This window comes from Thamnophis elegans, chromosome 3 (assembly GCF_009769535.1).
Source record: "Thamnophis elegans isolate rThaEle1 chromosome 3, rThaEle1.pri, whole genome shotgun sequence".
In the NCBI taxonomy this organism is placed as follows: domain Eukaryota; kingdom Metazoa; phylum Chordata; class Lepidosauria; order Squamata; family Colubridae; genus Thamnophis; species Thamnophis elegans.
In genome coordinates this window covers 91,251,108-91,271,112 of record NC_045543.1, presented here as the reverse complement: position 1 = coordinate 91,271,112, position 20,005 = coordinate 91,251,108, and the positions used below count along the sequence as shown (strand labels likewise).

Sequence of the window (20,005 nt, the reverse complement as noted above, 5' to 3'; positions counted from 1 at the left end):
GTTTAGGTTGCACTCATAAGAATGGGAGTGGCATAAAGAGGGCAGTAAGACATGGTAGTTAATCCTTTTCTAATAATGAAGCTTATTAACTACATACAAGTTACCAATAGACCTAAATTAAATTGAAAGGACAATTATGTAAATTTTATCATGTATAAAGATTTTGTTGAATTAGATCTTCTTTCAAGGCTAAAAACAACTGTACTGCCTTGACCTGTTTCCTCTGATAATATAGGTTTTCAAAGATGCAATGACCATAATCCCATCCCCATATTCTTCTTTCACACTACCCTAATATTCTTTGCATTTTCCACCTCCATCAAAATATATAAGCATCTGCTTCCACATCAGCACCTAAGGGAAACAGTCAAAGCTTCGTTCAGATTTTGTTATATTTTAGCCATGTGTTCATTGAAAGGGCATTTCTTATTATGTCATCAACCTGACAATGGCTGATGCATCATAATCCTTGTCTTGATGCAGGTTCCAGTTTACTTGATAAGTTACCAACAACCGAGTGCAGCATTTCCTGTAGCATGAGCAGCAACCCCAAAGATGAACCCCCTGAGGGGTCTAAAACCAATATGGTTTCCAAAGGGGTCAATACAAACCTCAGAGGGTAAGAGAGGGACTTCAACCGGACAGATATTTGGGATGGTGGGGGGGAAATGTACCTTTTCCAGCAGCTATCAGTCAGAAGCAGATGGATTTTAACGTCCAATTTTTCTCAAGTGGGTTATTGTGCTTGCTTTTCAATTGCAGTGTGTTGTGCAATTAACAAAAACAAGCACAGAAGGTATTTTAGAAATGGAAGAAATTGAAGTTAATGATTAAGAATGCATTGAGCCTGCCAAAAATCCTCAATTCTTTGTTCAGTAATCCTCTTGAAAGATGTAAATAGGAAAATGCTTCAGAATACAAAAAACAAGCAACATTTTTGTGGTTATAAAAGTCATTTTTTAATAACAATGTGAGAAGCTTTATGTTCATATTCTAATAAGATGATTTAACAAACATACAGATATCAATTTAAACCAGTCCAGTGACCAGTATCCTGTCCAATAATAATCATTATACAGTAATACATTTCTTCGGGGACCTTGGTATGCATTGAGACAAAGCTACAGTGAAAATTCATATACATGCATGCAATCTATTTGTCCATTCTTCAATGGATTCTCAGCTGAACATCATGTTTTATCTGAACTCATGAATCGGCTAGGCTTGTTTGTGCATGCATATCATCAATTGAATGCAGTTTATAGGCCTTTAGGTATACTATACTATATTAACATGAAGTTGTACAGCAGCAGGGAATTTAAAGGCTGTGATTGGTTCTTCTCCAATGAAAAGTAATATTGTGCCAATTGCTTTTTCCCTCTTTTATTTTCTTATTTGACTGCATTTTGTTTTATTTCCTACCAATCCCATTTCTGCAAAATAAATGTTCTAGAATCAGAAGCAACTTATAAATTAGGAAAGGACAGGCATTTGTTTCCACTACTTGTATTCCATTTCCCAAAGCACTTTACTGTAGAAAATGCAACATTTTGCATTTTTTATGAAATAGTTTAAGATGTACTTTATTCCCTAAACCTTTAGAATCTGTAAGAATTTTTATCTTAATTATTTTTCTATTTTACTGAAAATTAGCAGAGCAATGGGGTAAATCACTAAAATGTTCTCATATGTATTTTGAACTTTTAATTTTTTTTAAAGAATAATAGGTAATAAAGCACTTCAATGTTTTTTCTCTTTAATATTGTAAACATTTTCTTTGAACTTAATTTTTAGTGTTTGTAGCAATGTAGTTGTGGCTTTTCCATTGTCTTTTAAAAACTAATGAGTTTTTAACCAGAAGTAACTTAATCAAAAATGTTGATTTTTATAAAACATTCTTAAAGATTTTTAAAAATAAAAGGAGAGATGGCTTAAACAGTCCATATTATCAGAATGGGAAATGGTGAATGATAAAAAAGGAAAATATATAAGTAAAGTATAAGATTTAAAAAAAAAAACACGAGGTATGTCTTTATTATAGAAGCTCATTAAGCATTAGGTCTTCCTCTTGTGTTTCCTTAATGTAAAGAATCATTCTTTTTCTATAACATTAAGAAATGGTGGGAAAAGGAAAAGCTGATTTGACATTTTATCAGAATTTCAAACATCTTCCTAGCATATTCCTGCTAGTGCAGGGTTCATTTTTTGAATCACTGAACATTACTTCGCACAGTCAGCTGTGTCTCCAGGGCGCATGTCTGCATATCTTTGTTGATGATACTTTGCCATCTCCATTTTGGATGCCCGCAAGGTCGCCAGCCATTGCCTACCACTAGTTGGTAGGCAGTCTTGGCAACGGTGGAAAGTGCTGCTCTCAGGACATGTCCATACCAGCGGAACTGGTCTCTCATCTTTATAACTGGTGCCACACCAAAATGTCAAAGTGTCATTTGTGATGTGGTCAAGAAGAGAGATGCCTGATATCCAACGTAGCATTCACATTTCTATGGCATGCAGATAGCTTTTGGTCCCTGGTATTGCTGCCCAGCATTCAGTGCCATACAGTGCAACAGGGCGGATGGTTATCTTGTAAATCAGCATTTCAAAGATGCAGATATGAATTGTTAAGACAAGTAATTTACAAACATGTTGATGTTTGCTTATGTTTTGGTTTCAAAAAGATGGATTTGTCTAATAAATGAATCTGGTGTGAATGATCAATAATGCAAAGAAATATTTAATACCTGTGTGGTATACTTAGCAAAAGGAGAAATGATAAGGACATTACATTATGTTTCATTGGCTAATATCCAATATGTTAAATTATCATTTTTTCCTATGTTTTCTTCATTTTACTTGAGCAAATTTGAAGAGGTAATTTGAAATGAGTGCAGAAACAATTAAAGCATGTTGTATAATTAATAAATAGACAGGCTTCATGATTCTGCTTGACTGGAACTATTACATATCTGCCAAGTTTTAGGAGCTAGAAGGAGAGCATGGACTATCCACAGTAGCAGTGAGGAAGACACATGGAGGCTGACATCCCTAGCTGACCTTCAGGCTTTTTGTATCTTCATGTTTTCTGCAGTCCACTAAACCTAAATTATTATCGTTTATCATATAGCATATTCACACCATATTTTGGTAAAAGGAACAGGGCTAAAATACAAAACAGAATACAAACCAGGAAAACAGGAAGTTTACAAAAGTATATGAAGTATAATTTCTTTTTTACTTCAGTGGTCATAGCCAGAAAACCAGTGAAATCTCCAATATAGGTTCTGTTGTGACACTCTGTCACTATGTGTTCAATACTTTGTTTTTTGGACCACACAGTCACAATTCGGTGATCGGTATTTTTCCCCACTTATGGAGGGCATCTGTGCATCTACCATGACAAAGGTGAATCACTTCAACGTTATCTATATAACACGGGGCTCTGGTTTGTCCAAGATGCAGGGAAAGCTTCAATATTCTAGGGGGCACTTTTCTATCCAATATTGCTTCCACATGTGAGTGTTGAAATCATTTTTCTAAAGTGCTTCAAGCAGTAGAAATGGCTAGTTGTCTAGATATCAACGTATTTCGCTTCAGGTAAGCTACTGTTGCTCAGTATAATTATCAATCTTCAGATGGTCTTGAAGGACGGCTTTTTTGGTCTAACTTCCAGAGGTGGTACATGACTCAGAATAGGCAACCAGTATATCACAGTAAACTGAATAGTCCCACTAATGATGCACATTGACTCGTATAATTGTGCATCAATCCAGTTGTGTATGTCAATGGTACCCAATCTTTTTGACTTGGCTTGGTCTAAGGTGCTCAGTTTCCCAGGTGAAACTATGGTTACATGTGTCCCTGCGTTGTGAAATTAAGGAGTTTCATCAGGTCTTCTGACTACTAGTTGTTGTTCATAGATGCATTCTGCTAATCTTCTGCCTGTTTGTCCTACATAGTGGCTGTTACAATTCCTACACTGTATGTTGTAGTAAGATGACTCTTGTTTTTTCTTCTGGGGAGGCTGGGTCTTTTGGTTTACTTAGGATGTTTTGGATTGTGTGCTACAGTAATGCCATGTAGTTGCAATAGTGTGTTGGTAGTTTGTGAGATGTTTCTGATGTATCGTAATGTCATGCTTTTCAGTTTTATTTATTTATTGATTGACTCTTTACTTGCTTATTATATTCCCAGGTTTATTCACTGCCATTTACCAAGATTTTCATGCAAACATGGAATGATTCCAAAACAGTATGTGATGCCCTGGAAACAGGATATGAAGTACCGAGCATTACATTTGCAGGTAGGAATCAGGAGAAACAATTATTTTTTTATGCAAAACAGGGGCCTCATTTTAAAAATGCAATATTTTTTTTACTCTGTTCAATCATGTTTGATTCTTAGAAATTGCCTGGACAAATTCCTGCAGTTTTCTTGGTGAGGTTTTTCAAAAGCAGTTTGCCATCATCTCCTTCTTAGAGCTGAGAGAAAGTGACTGGCTCAAGGTCATTCAGCTGACTTTGTGCCTATGGTGGGACTAGAATTTACAGCCTCTGAGTTTCTAGCCTAATGCCTTAACCATTACACCAAACTGGCACACAATAAATATTTAAAAAGTCACTATTGGATCCAGGGATGGGTTTCTCGCCCTGTTCCAACCGGTTCAGTTGGAACGGGGCCGGCGGCATCCTCGTGCACACGCGCAGTGCACGCATGCGTACTAGCATCTGTGCGATGCTCCAGCTGCTCCTGGAGGATCGCGCAGGCGCTGTATGCGTCCTGCACATGCGTGGAAGCGCAGAACTTGTCAAAACCGGGTAAGGAGCGCGGGCGGGCGGCTGGGCCCTTCGCCGTTCCCGGAAGTTACTTACTTCCGGGTTTGCCGACCAACCGGTTCGTGGGGACCGCCGCAAACCGGTTGAAACCCACCCCTGATTGAATCCTAACAAATTTTATAGCTAATTCTTTCTTCTATTAAAGAGGAAGAAAATCATGCTCAACTTGGTGTCCAAGACAAACATAGCTCTTTACCCATGTTTGCCCAGACATCCTTAATGAAAAATATATGTATGCACATATACTCTGATTTAGTGAGATACTATTTTTGAGTACTTTACAGGCATCACATTTTAAGGAGAATTCAGAAAATTCTGACGTGGTTGAGGGAAGGACAACAGTAATTAACCTGGGATAAGAATGAATTTGGTGTAGTGATTAAGACACCAGGCTAAAACCTGGGAAACCATGTGTTCTAGTCCCATCTTAGGCACAAAGCCAGCTGGATGATTTTGGACCAGTTCATTCTCTCTCAACCTTAGGAAAGAGACAGGGGAAAACCAGTTCTGAAATTTTATCAAGCAAGCTAGAGACTGTCCAGGTAGTCACTAGGAGTCAACATTGATTTGAAGTTACAAGAACAACAACAAGAGGGAATGAAATAGCTGGGTAGAATTAGACTGAGGAAGATTAAGACAGTACAGTATTCTGAATATCTGAAAGGATGTCCTTTAGAAGAAATTCAAGACCATTTCCCATAATTCCCAAGAATATAGAATAAAGGACTGTAGATATATGAAGACAGGTTCTAATTAAATGTTAATGGGAGAAAACACTTTCAGAAAAATCAGTTTGGTGATTAAGTCAACAGTCCAGAGAGGGAGGTGGTGTGTTTGCCTTCAGTGGATGTATTCATCAGAAGTTAAATGGCCATCTGATTGGGATACATCAACCTGAATTCCTATATAAGCAGGAAGTTGTACTCAAAGATCTTTCCAGATCTATGATTCCACCCAAATAGAACACAGAAAGAAGGCATCCCCACTTCCAAAATTAATTAGGGCCATTTCACTTTATTTATATAAGATATTTCCTCAAAGAATATAGAGCTGTGGACATCAGTGATTTTTAAAGCAATGAATGGTTCTTTGACAATATAGGGTAGGGATATTCATCAGGGGCATTGTATGATTCAAGTAAATTTTTGAAATTAAGACCTCTCAAATTAGATCTCAAGAGTGCATATTTCATACTCAGATTAATTAACTGTAATTTTTCTCTGCTCATGGAATTATAATACTAGTATTCGGTTATGATTAGTAATGGTGGTATATTTTAAAAGTTGGTTTCTGGTTTGTTATGCACCACCCATAGATTCTTTTGACTGAAATAGTATTAAAAACAATGGAATTTACATGCATAAATATACTATAGGTAACCTTTGATTTACAAGAGTTTGTTTAGTGACTGTTCAAAGTTACAATGGCACTAAAAACAGTGATTTATCGCTGTTTTTCATACTTAACAACTGTTGCAGTATTTCCGTGGTTATGTGATCAAAATTCTGACTCTTGCAACTGACTCATATTTATGACGATTGCAGTATTCTGCATTATGTGATCCCTTTTTTGACCTTCTGATAAGTAAAGTCAATGGGGAAGCCAGATTCACTTAACAACCGTGTTAGTAACTTAATATCTGCAATGATTCGTTTATCAGCTGTGACAAGAAAGATCTAAAATGGGGCAACACCCACTTAACAAATAACTCACTTAACAATTGGGCTCAACTTTGGTTGTGATTCAATGACTACCTGTATTTCAAATAAATTAATACCAGTGTTAATCATGTCATTATTGGAAGGCTCTTTCTGCATGGACATAAAACAATTGATTTCCTTTCATTAGCACGCTGACCAAGTTGAACTATATAGTGGGGCCTGTGAAGACACCCTATTTCTGGAGAAAAGTGAGAGACATTGCCATGGGGAGGACCGAAAGAAAGTTATGCAGAAAGTGCCACAAGAAGACATAATTGTGGATATTCCCATTTATTCTCACCTCTCCAGATACCACAAATCCATGCTGGCTTATGGCTTCAGGATCAAACTCTGAGATTCTTATCTTCCATTGGGATTTCATCAGCTGTACATAAACAATGTTATAAGAAAAAAAGGCATGTGTTTGCTTGGTCTTTTTCCTAATTAAGATAACTCTGTGAAATATATTTCTAAATTAGGAAAGTAAGATTTGATCAGCTAGGAATAATTTACATATCCTTTCAAATATTTGCATACTTTTGTTTTTGTTTTAAAATTAAGGATCTGCATTAGATTGGACTTTATTATATAATTCTTATATTATTTATCAGTATATTTTCTTGTTTGAACTACCATAGTTTTTGGAATATAAGATGCACTCCCCCCCTAAAAGAGGGTGGAAATGTTGGTGCATCTTATACACCAAATACAGCCATTTTTTGCCTCAGGAAACCTTGCCCTACGTGTCCCAAAAACAGGGTGTACAGAGGGTTTGGGAGGCCTAGAGTGTGCCTATGTGCTGGGGAGGGCAAAAATGCGATGTGTGTGGGGATTGGGAGGTGAAAATGGGCCCGATTTTGCAAAAACGAGGGCGTTTTTGCCCTCCCCAGCCCTCAGAAGCACTCTGCAGGCTCCCAAACCTTCTGCATGCCCTGTTTTTGTGAAAAATGGGCCCATTTTTAGCCTCCCAATCCCCCCCACTTGCTGTTTTTGCTCTCTCCTGCCCCGAGGGGCACTTTGCAGGCCCCCCAAACCCTTTGGGCATGTGATTTTTGTGAACAACGGGCAAGTTTTTTCTCTTTCAAACCCCCCACACTGTGCGTTTTTGCCCTCCCCAGCTCCCAGGAGCATTCTGCAGCCCTCCCAAACCCTCTGTGTGCCCAGTTTTTGCAAAAAACAGGACACACAGAGGATTTAGGAGGCCTCCAGAGTGCCCCTGAGGGCTGGGGAGGGCAAAAACCATTTTTTCTTGTTTACCGCTTCGAAAACTTGGTGTGTCTTATATTCCTGTGCATCTTATAGTCTGAAAAATACGGTATTTTTGTCTTTCAGTTTTTAATGTTTTAAATTCTTTAATTTAATCAAAGAACTTCAATTATGGGGAAAGTAGAAGTGTTGATTATAATGTAAGGCTTTTTTGTTATAGGAAAATGTTCCTGAATTATATCAGAGGTATATTATTGAAAAGTACATAGGAAATGTAACCTTTAATGCCTGTTTAAAGTTAACAATTGCCTGGGGAATCCTTTTTTATATGTGTGTGTGTGTGCTAGAGAAGAGCTTCATTCGAAGGTGAATTTTGATTTCAGAGGAAGGATTTATACAAGGGAAGCAAATTAGAGTAGGCATGAAATTTAATTGTTGTTATGAAGACTATCATGATGCGTCTAATTTACAAATTCCCAGTCACAATATGATTTAATGATCAAAGAGTTCATTTTACACCAGCAGTAGCATTGTGGTTTCATTAGTAAGCCCCACTGACCCTTCTATTTTTGTCAATGAAACATTCAGGAGGGTTTTTTCCATTGCAAATGGCACTAATTCTCTAGCTAAAACTGAACATGATTCCTTTCAAGCAATATTCTCAGAGTCTCTTGTAGACGAAAAGGGTAGATTTGTAAAAATTCTGACTGGGCTAATTGCCATTTAGAACTAATACACTCCCCATGTACATTAAGGTGATGGATTTTTTTAAAAAAAACTTTATTTCTAACATTCTTCCTCTGATCTGGTGAGGAGGCAAGACTTTTCATAGATAAGTAGAGAAACTTGCAGCTGGATCTTTGCATGACAGTCCCTTACATATCTCAAGCATCTCTACTAATCTCACATTTGCTTCAAAAATAGAAGGAGCTTCCTTTACACTGAGTCACTTAATAAGCAAATTATCCTTCTACAGGAGGCATTTTCAGGTTAAATGTTTTATCCTAGATAAAGAAGTCCAATCAAATGCTCTAGTCTATTTTATACTGTAAAAAAAAACCCACCTCTCAGCACAAACTTTCCAGTGCAAATTTAGTAGACTGGAGTATGTTTTATGCATTATTTTGACAGATATGCTGTTTTGCAGTAAATTTAGGTCTGGAGTAAACATCAGGTTTTTTGTTTTTGTTTTTGCTATGGCCTTACAAACTAGCTGTAGCCCATTCCACGTTTAAATTGATGATACAATCAAAGTCTTGTTTTCAGCAAAGATGTACCGTAATTGCATGTAGGAAAGACCTTGAGATAATGGGCAAAGAGATGCTGTCAATGGAATGGGTGAAAGACAGCACAATCTGCAACTAAATAGTGAGAGACGCAAGAGGCTGGAAGAGACCCACCCTAGCTTCTCAAGCTGCAAAGAAGATGTGGGAGAGGAATTGTACTTTCAGACTTGCAAAACTGATATTGGCTTTGCTGGGTAAACTAGAGAGGAATCAACATCAGATATGCTAAGTTCACTTTATTGTAAAGCTACATTGACAGAACTTTGTCCTATTCCTATTGCCATCTTGAGCATACACACCCCTGCTGTGCTTGTATATGCACTGACTTAATTCAAGCATTTATATTTTACTTCATACAGCCAGTATGTACAGTCACATCAAAATCTACAAAGTAGATTTGGCATCACAAGCACATACAAAAGAGGCAGGGCCTGGATCACAATGCCATACCTGCTATCTTTCAGATTTTGATCCATAGCCAGTTGCAGACTGTGCTTTACATGGCTATGTGCCCACTTCTAAGTCATGAAGGTACTGACCATTAATCTTTACATTCTGTTAATATCTATTCAAAGAGAAAATATTTTCAAAATAAAATATAAAAATCTGAAAGTACCATTAACAACATGAATATTTTTGTTTTTCAACCCCCATGTCAACATTGCTTCTATAAAAAATAAAGGTAGACAAGAAATCACATTTAAAACTCTGACTTCTTATCTATGTAAACAAGCTGTAATTAAATTCACTATTAATCAGCACACATTAAAGGCTATACATTTCTGAGGATTTAAAACATTGGCCCTTATTCTGTGTCTCATTAACATGCATCCTTTCTTAATTAAAATACAATATTAATTTTATGAAATGCGATTGTCATATCATTGCATATATCACTTGCTTCATTTGAATCCTATGCATATTTATAAGGCGTGCAATCTAAATGATTTTAAAGGCCAACTTAATAAATTGCAAAATATCATTTCTCAATGGATTCAAATGAAAAATGCATGAGCAATACAATGGGGAAAAGTTTAACAATGCTCCCTGCCTGTTTGGGAAATATAAATCTTTTCAGCAATTAAACCTTTGGAGCTTGCCAGGCCTGGCCACACAGGTGTCTTAAAAAGTACTACTTGGTTTGGATCAAAAACTCATCAAGGGGTTTTTTTTTGCCCTAAAATTTACCACTGCTATAAAATAACAACATGTAAGACCTTGAGCTTAACTGAGATAGTAACCTTCAGTGGTTTAGAAGACTCACTGACAGTGTCCCTCACTGTCTAAATCAGTCCATACACGCTTACTTCAGTTCACTTCATTTCACTGGTGGTCTCTGTGGAATGTTGTTTGTGTCTTCACAAGCACATGCTAACAACCAGAGACAGCTTTCAAAGCAATTGTGAAGATTGGGAGAGAAATGGCTGCTTTTGTGCTTCAAAGAGGGCTGTTTCACTTATGCTCCTTTAAAATACTTGGTCAAAACTCTAGTTCTTTGCTCAGCTGCAAACACATATACATAGAGATAGTACGAAGGATTTAATATTGACATTAAAAATAAAATACTTATTTCCTCCACATGTACTAGCAATCAAATATTTATTTTTCCAACTGCCTAATTCATTTTCTGATAAAGCCAAAATTAAATTATTATAATAGACAAGGCTTTTTCATACTGTGTCCCCTTAGAATTTAGGATTAGATTCGAGGAATATTGTTAGTACTAATTAATTAATTAATGGGTGGAATAATGATAGATCAGGTAACTTATATTCATACTTTCCAGATCACAAGAATAGTCTACTACAATGTGCGATGTATGATCTTTGAAGAAGACTCGGAAACTGCAATTGGTGCTGCATGCTACTACTTGCATGCTGGCAAGTCAGATCTATTGTATTGCATTAACTTTCAACAAGATTCAGGATATAATTCAGGTTTTTTTATACTTCACGACCACAATTGAGCCCAAATATATATGTTCAAGTGTTGTTTTTTACCTTTGAAATTCTACATTGCATGGCTTGTGGGAACTTAAAAGGTTGGCTTTTCTAGGCACTACCAATCCATCTGCTACACATTTTCCTCCTGGAGATTTTAAACACCTCATTCATTCATTCATTTCATTTTATTGATGAATAAAATTTTATTTAATGAATGAAATTTAAACACCTCAATACCTCCTACAGATGTTTAGAGCAAGCCAAAAATCTGATCTTGCTTTGTTGGAAAGAATCTACTACAGGTCTTCCTTGACTTAGTACAGTTTGTTTAGTGACTGTTCAAAGTTACATTGGCACTGAAAAAAGTGACATGACTATTGTTCACACTTAGGACTGTTGCAGCATAGTCAATGATCAAGATCTGGTTGCTTGGCAACTGGTTCATATTTATGATGGTTGCAGTGTCCCAGGGTTGTGTGATCAGCTTTTTCAACCTTCTGACAAGCAAAGTCATTGGGGAAGCCGGATTCACTTAAGAATCGTGTGACTAACTTAACAACATAAGTGTTTCACTTAATAACTGTGGCAAGAAAGGTCATAAGATGGGGAAAAGCTCACTTAACAAATGTCTCACTTAACAACATATTTTGGGCTCAATTGTGGTTGTAAATCAAGGACTACCTGTACAATACTCACAACTTTTTAAAAAACTGGTCTGAAGATATGTGTTTAGATCTAGCCTTTGAACAGGACTTTTATTAAGGTAATGGGGAAAATTGGTTGTTATGATTTTGTATGGGCAAGGCTTAATTCTTAATTTTGTTTTTCTTTTGTTGCTTTTTCAAAACATAGTTTTATACTTTATACTTTTGTATAATTACAATAATTAAAATGAAAAAGAATACAATTAAGAAATAACTAGCTCATGAGACTTAATATGCCAATTAGATATTTACATTTTTGTTGAGCCACCTAATAAAATGGTAGGAATTTCAGTTTAAAAATATACAGTTCCTAACACTTGCAGATAAAGATACTCATGAAGATGTTGCCTATTCAAAAAGTAATAATCTACTCATTGACTACCAATTTAAAAGTATTTTTAAAAAGTGGGATGATTGTTACATTAAAAACATAGAAGGAAAAAGGAACAAAAGCAAAATTGTATATATGAGCAATTGGCATTAGTTCACTGTGATTGCACACTATCTGTGACTTTAATTTATTGCAGGAAAAAAGATAGACATGAGTTGGCATGTTCCTTCTCCTTCCACTAAGTGTCACTCTAATACTTGGAAAAGTTTTGTTGTAAAGAATTTAGATTTAGATAATCCTTTCCCCTGGTGATACCATCTTCCTTTAAAGGCCAAGAACTTGATTGTTGTTTTATATAAATGGATTGCAATTGGTAATCTTGTAAATGATACCGAAACCACAATTTATAACATTTATATGTCGTAGTCTTTCAAAGCCACCTTCCCTAAAAAATTATCCAGACTGGTAAGATCCAGCAATGGCTTCTTGAGGTAGCGGCTACCAACACCTATTTAAATGATGTTTTGGGGACTGCAAGTACAGCCATCTGTGAATTAAATCCATGTCCATCCTGCTAAGTCAAAGCCATCTAGATGAGATGTGGTGGGTGCTAGTGATGGTTAATTCAAACTCTCCCATGAAGATGAATTAACCATCACTAACACTCACCATATTTCACCTCCTAGATAGCTTTGACTAACCAGGAGGACATGGATTTAATTCACAGGTGGCTGTACTTGCAGTCTCAAAGACCCTGTCCACTTCTTGAGGTCCAACAGGTTCAAACTGTTCCCAGATAACTGGAGATCCACTTCCTGAGGATCTCTACAGGACTTGTGCCACACTTGGTTACCAATTGAGAGTGGATATGAGCTATTTTATCTGCTAGATGCATTGCAAATTGCTCAAATGACTTCCAAGGTAAGCCTCCAAGCCCCCGTCCACCCCAGTGTTTGGATAACGCAAGCAGGACTTCCAGGAAGTTCTCTGAAAACACAATAGGAGTGGGAAAATATTAGTTTCATTGCTCTTACTGCCATGAGATAAGCCTTAATATCAGCTTTTCACTCAAATGAATCAGATTCATTACTCGTCTTCCTCCAGTGTACTCCAGACAATTCTCAATGTTTTTTCAGTTCCCTCCTCTATAAATTATGGTGAATTCTGTGAATGATGGGTCAAGAGGTCAGATGGGCACAATCCAATCCAAGGACTTCACCACTTTTCTCTTTCAGCAGTGGTCAAGGCCTCAGTAGGACTATGCAGTACAATCTTGACTAAACCCCATTTTCTTTGGAATTCCACCAGGTCATCAGTTGGAAATGGTGGATGGGTCATACCTCTGGGAGGAAGTGGTATAAGAAAATCTCAAGGTCACCAAGGCATAATCTTACCATGACAGATGGGACAATGATACCCCCCTCATTTCAGATCACATTGTCACTGTTCTAACAAGAAAACTATGATTAATATGTGCCTCTTGTTTTGAATGGGGCCTTGAATAACCTGACATAAGCCCATGGCCACCATTGTGACCATGAACTCCTGAGCTGCTTTTTAGGCCTGGTCCAGGACAGCAAATTGAAGTCCCCTGAGACCATCGGTTTGGGGGATTTCATTGGCAATTCTGAGATAGCCTTCAATATCTTGGGTAGGGGGGTTGTTATACATTAGAGAGGTTGGTACAGTAGCAACAATCCCCTCAATCCGACGTCTATTTTCAGAAACAGGGTTTCATACCCTGCAATTTGTGCAACCATGTCCCTAAAGCCTAACAGAGTCTCCTAGATGACAACTGCTAATCCCCCTCTTTTACCCTGAAATTCGGCTGGTGCTATACCCTAAATTTGGCCAGGCATATTTCAGAGAGGGCCTAACTAGGCTCAGTAATGCATACCACATTGTCAGTTCAAGCTGGCATTAAAAGGAAATCCTCTGCTAGAAAAAGAAATTGCTTCCACGGATATAAGGAATCAAAAGATGTTTTTGGAAGGATTAGTGTTGAAACAGAGGTGCATTACTGTAAATTAGCTATTGCTATGAGTGCTTCCCTAGTAATTATTCATTACCAAGGAATACTGACAAAGTATATCTTAAAAATACATTCCTGGAATTCACCAGTTATTTGCATAATCTATTTTATAATCTCTTCTCATGAACTCTGATATTAATAAGCTGGCATTAAACTCTTGTTGAGACAAGTCATTCTAATACACAAGAATTTGGCTGCTCAGAATTCAAATTAAATATTTTTCCTTTTTATCTGCAATTAGATGTCTACATCAGGTGCAGCCAATGGATCAGCCTAGTGTATCCTAGTGAACTCCAGAGATACAGAAACTACAACGTCTATGATTCCCAATGGAATACTAATGGAACTATTGGTCAATTTATAATTATATTTATAACTGATGTAAAGAAGATTGAAAGCTACTTTTTATATTTTTTCTTTATTTTCTTTTTTTGCTACTTTTTCTTTTAATTTTTTCTTTCCCTTCCTTTTCTTTTCTTTTCTTTTTTGGCTCTATTTCATTTTGTATTAGTCTTATTCTTGTGTTTCCAATTTTCAATAAATGTTGTAGGAAAAAGAGAATAGAAAGATTACAGCTGGCAATATTTTCTTAATTTTTAATACATAATAAGTTGAACCAGTCCTACAAAACCCTTTTGCAAGTGCTGCTACTGTGCAATTCAATGTGAGCAATTGTCAGAAAAATCTATTAATATATCAGCTTATATCATTGTACAGTTAAAACAATTCTTTAGTTGATAAAATCTACAGAGCCATTGGACAGCACCTGTACAATCTGTGCTTTATTTTTTGAGAATAGTTCAAATCACTTAGACAGTGAGATGGACAGTGTATAAATTTTATTAATAAATTAATAAATATTGCATTCCCACAAATACAAGCCTGTCAGCTCAGCATTGCAGTGCATGAATATGAGAATCTGAGTTCCTTATTTTTGACTCTCAACAGAACATTTAACAATTCCCTACAAAGTGAACTTAACAGCATAATTCATGAATTTTCAAATGCAAAAAACAAGCCCATTTTGACCTGCTTATTTATTGTTTGATGTATTTAGGCAGAGCAGGATTTTTATATTACATTACAATGAAAAGGAAAACGAAAAATCATTTTGATGTTGCACCAGGCAGTTTTGCTTCTAAGCAAAACATTTCTCTCTGTAAAGTTTTTGTTTGTTTGTTTGCAAAGAAATAGCAGTCAGTGTACAGCACTTTTTTACACAAAGCACTGGTGGTTGTTTTGAATTAAAATGATTGGAATACTATTTAAAGCTCATTCCCATTAATTTTTATTCAAAATTTCAAGTTGTACTTTTTAAATTGTAATTCATTATTTTAAGTTATAATTCTACATTTTTCCTATCTATTTTTCTTCTACTTTTTTCACTTAAGCATACTTTTATTTCTTCCTTTTCATGTTTTCCTTCTTGCTTTTAGTTCCTGCATTTGTTAATCTGGGTTATGTATCCATACAGTGGTGGGATTAAAAAAAATTACTACTGGTTCTGTGGCATGGCTTTGTGGGCATGGCAAGGGAAGGATACTGCAAAATCTCCATTCTCTCCCCACTCCTGGGGGAAGGTTACTGCAAAATCCCCATTCCCTGCCCACGATACTAATCTGCTTTCCAGCTCTGTTCTCCTGTTCATGGCAACAAAAGAAGATCAGCTGGGAGGCAGTGGGAATGGGGCCAGCCTATTTGCCAGTTCTCTGAACTACTCAAAATTTCTGCTACCGGTTCTCTAGACCCTGTCAGAACGGGCTAAATACCACCTCTGTATTCATAGCAGCAATGTTTTAGCAATGCCTTCTGTCTCTCAAAGAAGGATGTGCTGGATGAACTACTTGCTGAAGAATTAGTAAATTATTCTCTAGACAAATAAATGAAGTTGGGTGTAGGCTAGATGGACTATAATAAAGTAGTACTCTATTGCTAAATCAGATGGGATCAAGTAGCAATTGCAAAGTCTGTTAAAAAATCTTCAATTCCCATTCCATTGGTATGACGTTAGGCAATCAGACAGTAATGGATAACATCAAGGGGGCCCTAATTGGCTGTACTCTCTCCTCCAGTCTCCAGTAAGGCTTAACAATAGTATACAATATTCCCCTTTAAATTATAAAGTTGGAGAGATGTTTTTAAATGCCAGCCTCACTGTCAGCAGAGATGACTGCAGGAAATTCAGAATATCTGACAAGCAATTGAACAAGTCTTAGAAGAAGAAAAGCAAACCTTTCTGAAGCTGTCCAAACCCATACTCTTTTGAAGGAAAAATTTAAAAGCTGCACCACCTTTGTTTATCTTCACAATAGGCGGCAACACCAAGGAATTTCCTTCCTTCCATTTATTCCCTGCTACAATTGACAGGCCCCTACAAGAATATATAGTCCAGTTAAAACCATGAAAAAACCCTAATACTTACAAAATCTAAAGACACAAAAACAATAACAAAACCCAAAAAAACACACCACCAAATCCCAACTTTCCATATGCCCTCCAAACGACCTTCATTTTCAACTGCCTTCAGAAGGCAGCCAAAACTGAAGCTAACCTGAGCTCCACAAGAGATAATTCCAGAGGCCAGCACAACTACAGAAAAATAATGCTTTTCTATCTCAGCCCTTCTCAACTCATAAGGTGGGAAGCCCTAGGGCCTAGGCTGTTTTTCTTAACAAATTCAAACGACTGGGTTGATTTTTGGCTGGTCTATGCCAGTAATAAAGATTTAATGATTTAGTGGGTGAACATGGTCTCAAAGAAACTTTGGGCTATGCCTGTCTCTAGTCCTCTCACAAGCTTTTCAATATTTAGCAAAGAAGAGGCAAGATTTTCAGTCTGCAACTATTAAGATTTGCCCTGATGATCGTATAGTCTTTAAAAGTGTTGTGTTGCTGAGCATACACAATATGCTCAAGCACAAGCTCCAAATATGACACAACTCATTCTTCTTCTGTAAGATTTCTTACTCTACAGAGAAAGTTCTAAACATTTTTTTAAAGAAAAATACATTAGGCAATTTTTTTTAGGATCAACCAGCTTTCTTCAGTAATTGACTACCTTCACTTTCACTTCTTGTCATCCTCCCACGTTATTTGCCATATATTAATGATTATGTGGGAGTAAAAGTTCATGAAGGTAATAAAATTATACATATATACATCTACACAGCATATAGTACACAATATATTACAGTGTTCATGACTGATTTATTGATATAATAACATCTTAATTGTGAAAGGGATGATGAAGTTTATTATGGAGCTTCAACTCTGTGATCCTTAGGTGAGAATAAGCCCAAGTGAACATACCCCGCCATATTTTGAAGCAAGCATGATTTCAGTTATGAAGTAGATGCCAATGCAATTGTCCTCATAGCCATAAAACTGTTGTGGTTCCACAAAGATTGGCGTGTCTTCACAGAAAAAAAGTTATGTTAAATCCAGTAAGAGGATTGTATGTTCTTACACATAAATTGCATATTAAAGCAATACTCTGGTGAGTTATTTTGAAGGCATGCTTCCCTCTAAATCAGGGGTGTCAAACTCATGTTGTCATGGCGGTTTCAAGACTCCCTTTGCTAAACCGGGTGTGGGCAGCACATGACACATTTGGCCAACGGGGCCAGGAGTTTGACAGCCCTGCTCTAAATGGAATCTACCCTGGAAAACAATCCAGATCACAAAATAGCTCCATTAGTTTATACAAACACTGACAACATTTTTTTAATGAAGGTACAGTGTGCAAGTTGAAAGGGTTGATTTTTTAACAGAGAGACTTGTCACTTGTGTTTGGTGTTCTGGGGTTGAGGGTAAGGAAGAGTGATCCTCCTTCAACTAAGTCAGAAGAGCAAGAGAGAAAAACTTTGCCAGCTTTGACTTATTGTTTAAAAATGAACTCCTGGGACTAGACTTTGATATAATTAAGACATGGAATGTTTTAAAGATGAAAATTTTAATTGTATAATATTATTGCATTATTCTACTTTCCCCATTGTTATATTTGTTTTTTTAGATTTTATTTAGATTAATATTTTAAAGAGATATGGCTTTTCAATAATGGTTTAAATGAAATTAGTTTTATTCTTGTTTTAAAATCTCAACAATTATTTTAAATGTTAAAAAAATGACCTTCACCAAATAGACAAGAGATGTTTGTGCAAAGTTGCAATAGAACCTTACTTAACTGATGTTCAAATAAGCCACTCTATTCACTGATACTATATACTAAGCAAATATATAAATACAATATAATAATGTAAAATATATTTCCTCTAAAATGTGGGGGGAAGTATTTTATTGCTTTGGAGTGACATTGCACACTGGAACATTTTTTAAAAACAATATTAAATACAAATAGAACTAATATTCAGTGACTGGTTAATTTACTATAGAGGAATTAATCTTCTTAAAGCCGTTTTAAAACCATAACTACAAAATATAAAAGTACTCTTATTAGATACACTGAGTGTCAGTTTGATATAGTAGTTAAGGAAGGCATCAGTCTAGAAACCTGGAGACTGTGAGCTCTAGTTCTGACTTAAACACAAAGCCAGCTGAGCAATCTTGGGCCAGTCTCTTTTTCTCAGCTGTAGGAAGGAGGCAATGCAAACCAGGTCTGAAAAACCTTGCCAAGAAAACTGCTGGGACTTGTCCAGGCAGTCTCTGAGAATTAGACTGCCTGGACAAGTCCCAGCAGATTGAACAGAAGAAAAAAAAAGATATACCACATCAATGGACATTTTAATTTTTAAAAAATCTTCGGCTTACAGTATTACAGGTAGTCCTTGATTTACATGTTCATTTAGTGACCATTCAAAGTTACAATGGCACTGAAAAAAGGTGACTTATGACTGTTTTTCAGTTACGACCTTTGCAGCATCCCCATAATGGGATCAAAATTAGAATGGTTGGTAACAGGTTCGTATTTATGATCTGTACTGTGTCCACGTTCATGTGATCACCTTTTGTAATCTTCTGACAAGCAAAGTTAATGAGGAAGCCAGGTTCACTTAACAACCAGCTTACTAACTTACCAACTGTAGTGATTCACTTAATAACTGTGGCAAGAAAACCTGTAAAATGGGGCAAAACTCACTTAAGAAATGTCTCACTTAAAAACAGAAATTTTGGACTCAATTGTGTTTCTGAGTTGAAGATTGCCTGTACTATTATTACACATTAACATATTGTTTATTTAGCTTCTTCAACAATTTTTAAAAGGAACTTCTAGGATGTAGCAAAATCAGATAGCTGCTGATCCATATTTCACAGAAGTTTTATAAATGAAATGTAACTTCATGCAACTATCTATGCTCCCTTGTACACTTCTAGAATAAGGACAGCTCCTACTGGATCAAGACTGTGCATTAACACTGTACACATGGCTCATTAAAAGACAATCATCTATTGTGAGCAGGACTTTGCTCCCCCACACCCTTGGCAACAAGTGGTTGGAACTATCAGAGTTCCAACCATTTGTTGGCATGCAAACACAGGGATAGATTTTTGCACTTGGCAGCACATGGAACCATTGATTGGAGATCCATGTTGACATATTTTTACTTTTGTGCTTTCAATTCTATGTTCTTGGTGAGGATAATTTTGAATGTGATTGTTATCTTTATGGTTACACTGAAGTTCAACAAACTTCTCTCAAGAATTAGCTATGTAGTACAAAGAAGGAAAATGAACTTCCAGTTCTATTTTGATCGTTCACAGACTTACTTAGATAGAGACGCTGGGAGTCAGGCAGCATATAAATTATTAACTTATCAATTATATTTTTTAAATGCTCTAAAAAACAACAGGATTGAATTTTGATGAATGGATATTACATTACTCTAGGAAGAGATCCAACTGGAAAGTACCCATAGCAATCAGTATCACCAGCTGTGGTGGCAGCAAACACACAGAAGGCTGTTAAGAACAGGTGCTGCTACTGGGTAAGAAGTGGCTGATTACTTCTTCGT

The 20,005-nt window shown here is 36.4% G+C and overlaps 1 protein-coding gene across 1 annotated transcript; it reads left to right on the top strand.

Annotated features, from left to right (window-relative positions):
- The first annotated feature begins 499 nt into the window (after positions 1–499).
- TEX43 (testis expressed 43) lies at positions 500–6,945 on the top strand. Its single transcript, XM_032212849.1, has 3 exons — positions 500–619; positions 4,195–4,303; positions 6,684–6,945. Exons 1-3 carry the CDS (start codon positions 537–539, stop codon positions 6,888–6,890), a joined length of 399 nt encoding a protein of 132 aa, XP_032068740.1. The 5' UTR covers positions 500–536; the 3' UTR covers positions 6,891–6,945.
- The last annotated feature ends 13,060 nt before the right edge of the window (positions 6,946–20,005 follow it).

Bases quoted from the DNA above. Each gene is read 5' to 3' on its own strand.
- TEX43 (XM_032212849.1), top strand. From the start codon at position 537: ATGAGCAGCAACCCCAAAGATGAACCCCCTGAGGGGTCTAAAACCAAT. The intron at 620-4,194 runs GTAAGAGAGGGA...TTATATTCCCAG, and splicing joins GTCAATACAAACCTCAGAGG to GTTTATTCACTGCCATTTAC. The intron at 4,304-6,683 runs GTAGGAATCAGG...TCCTTTCATTAG, and splicing joins ACCGAGCATTACATTTGCAG to CACGCTGACCAAGTTGAACT.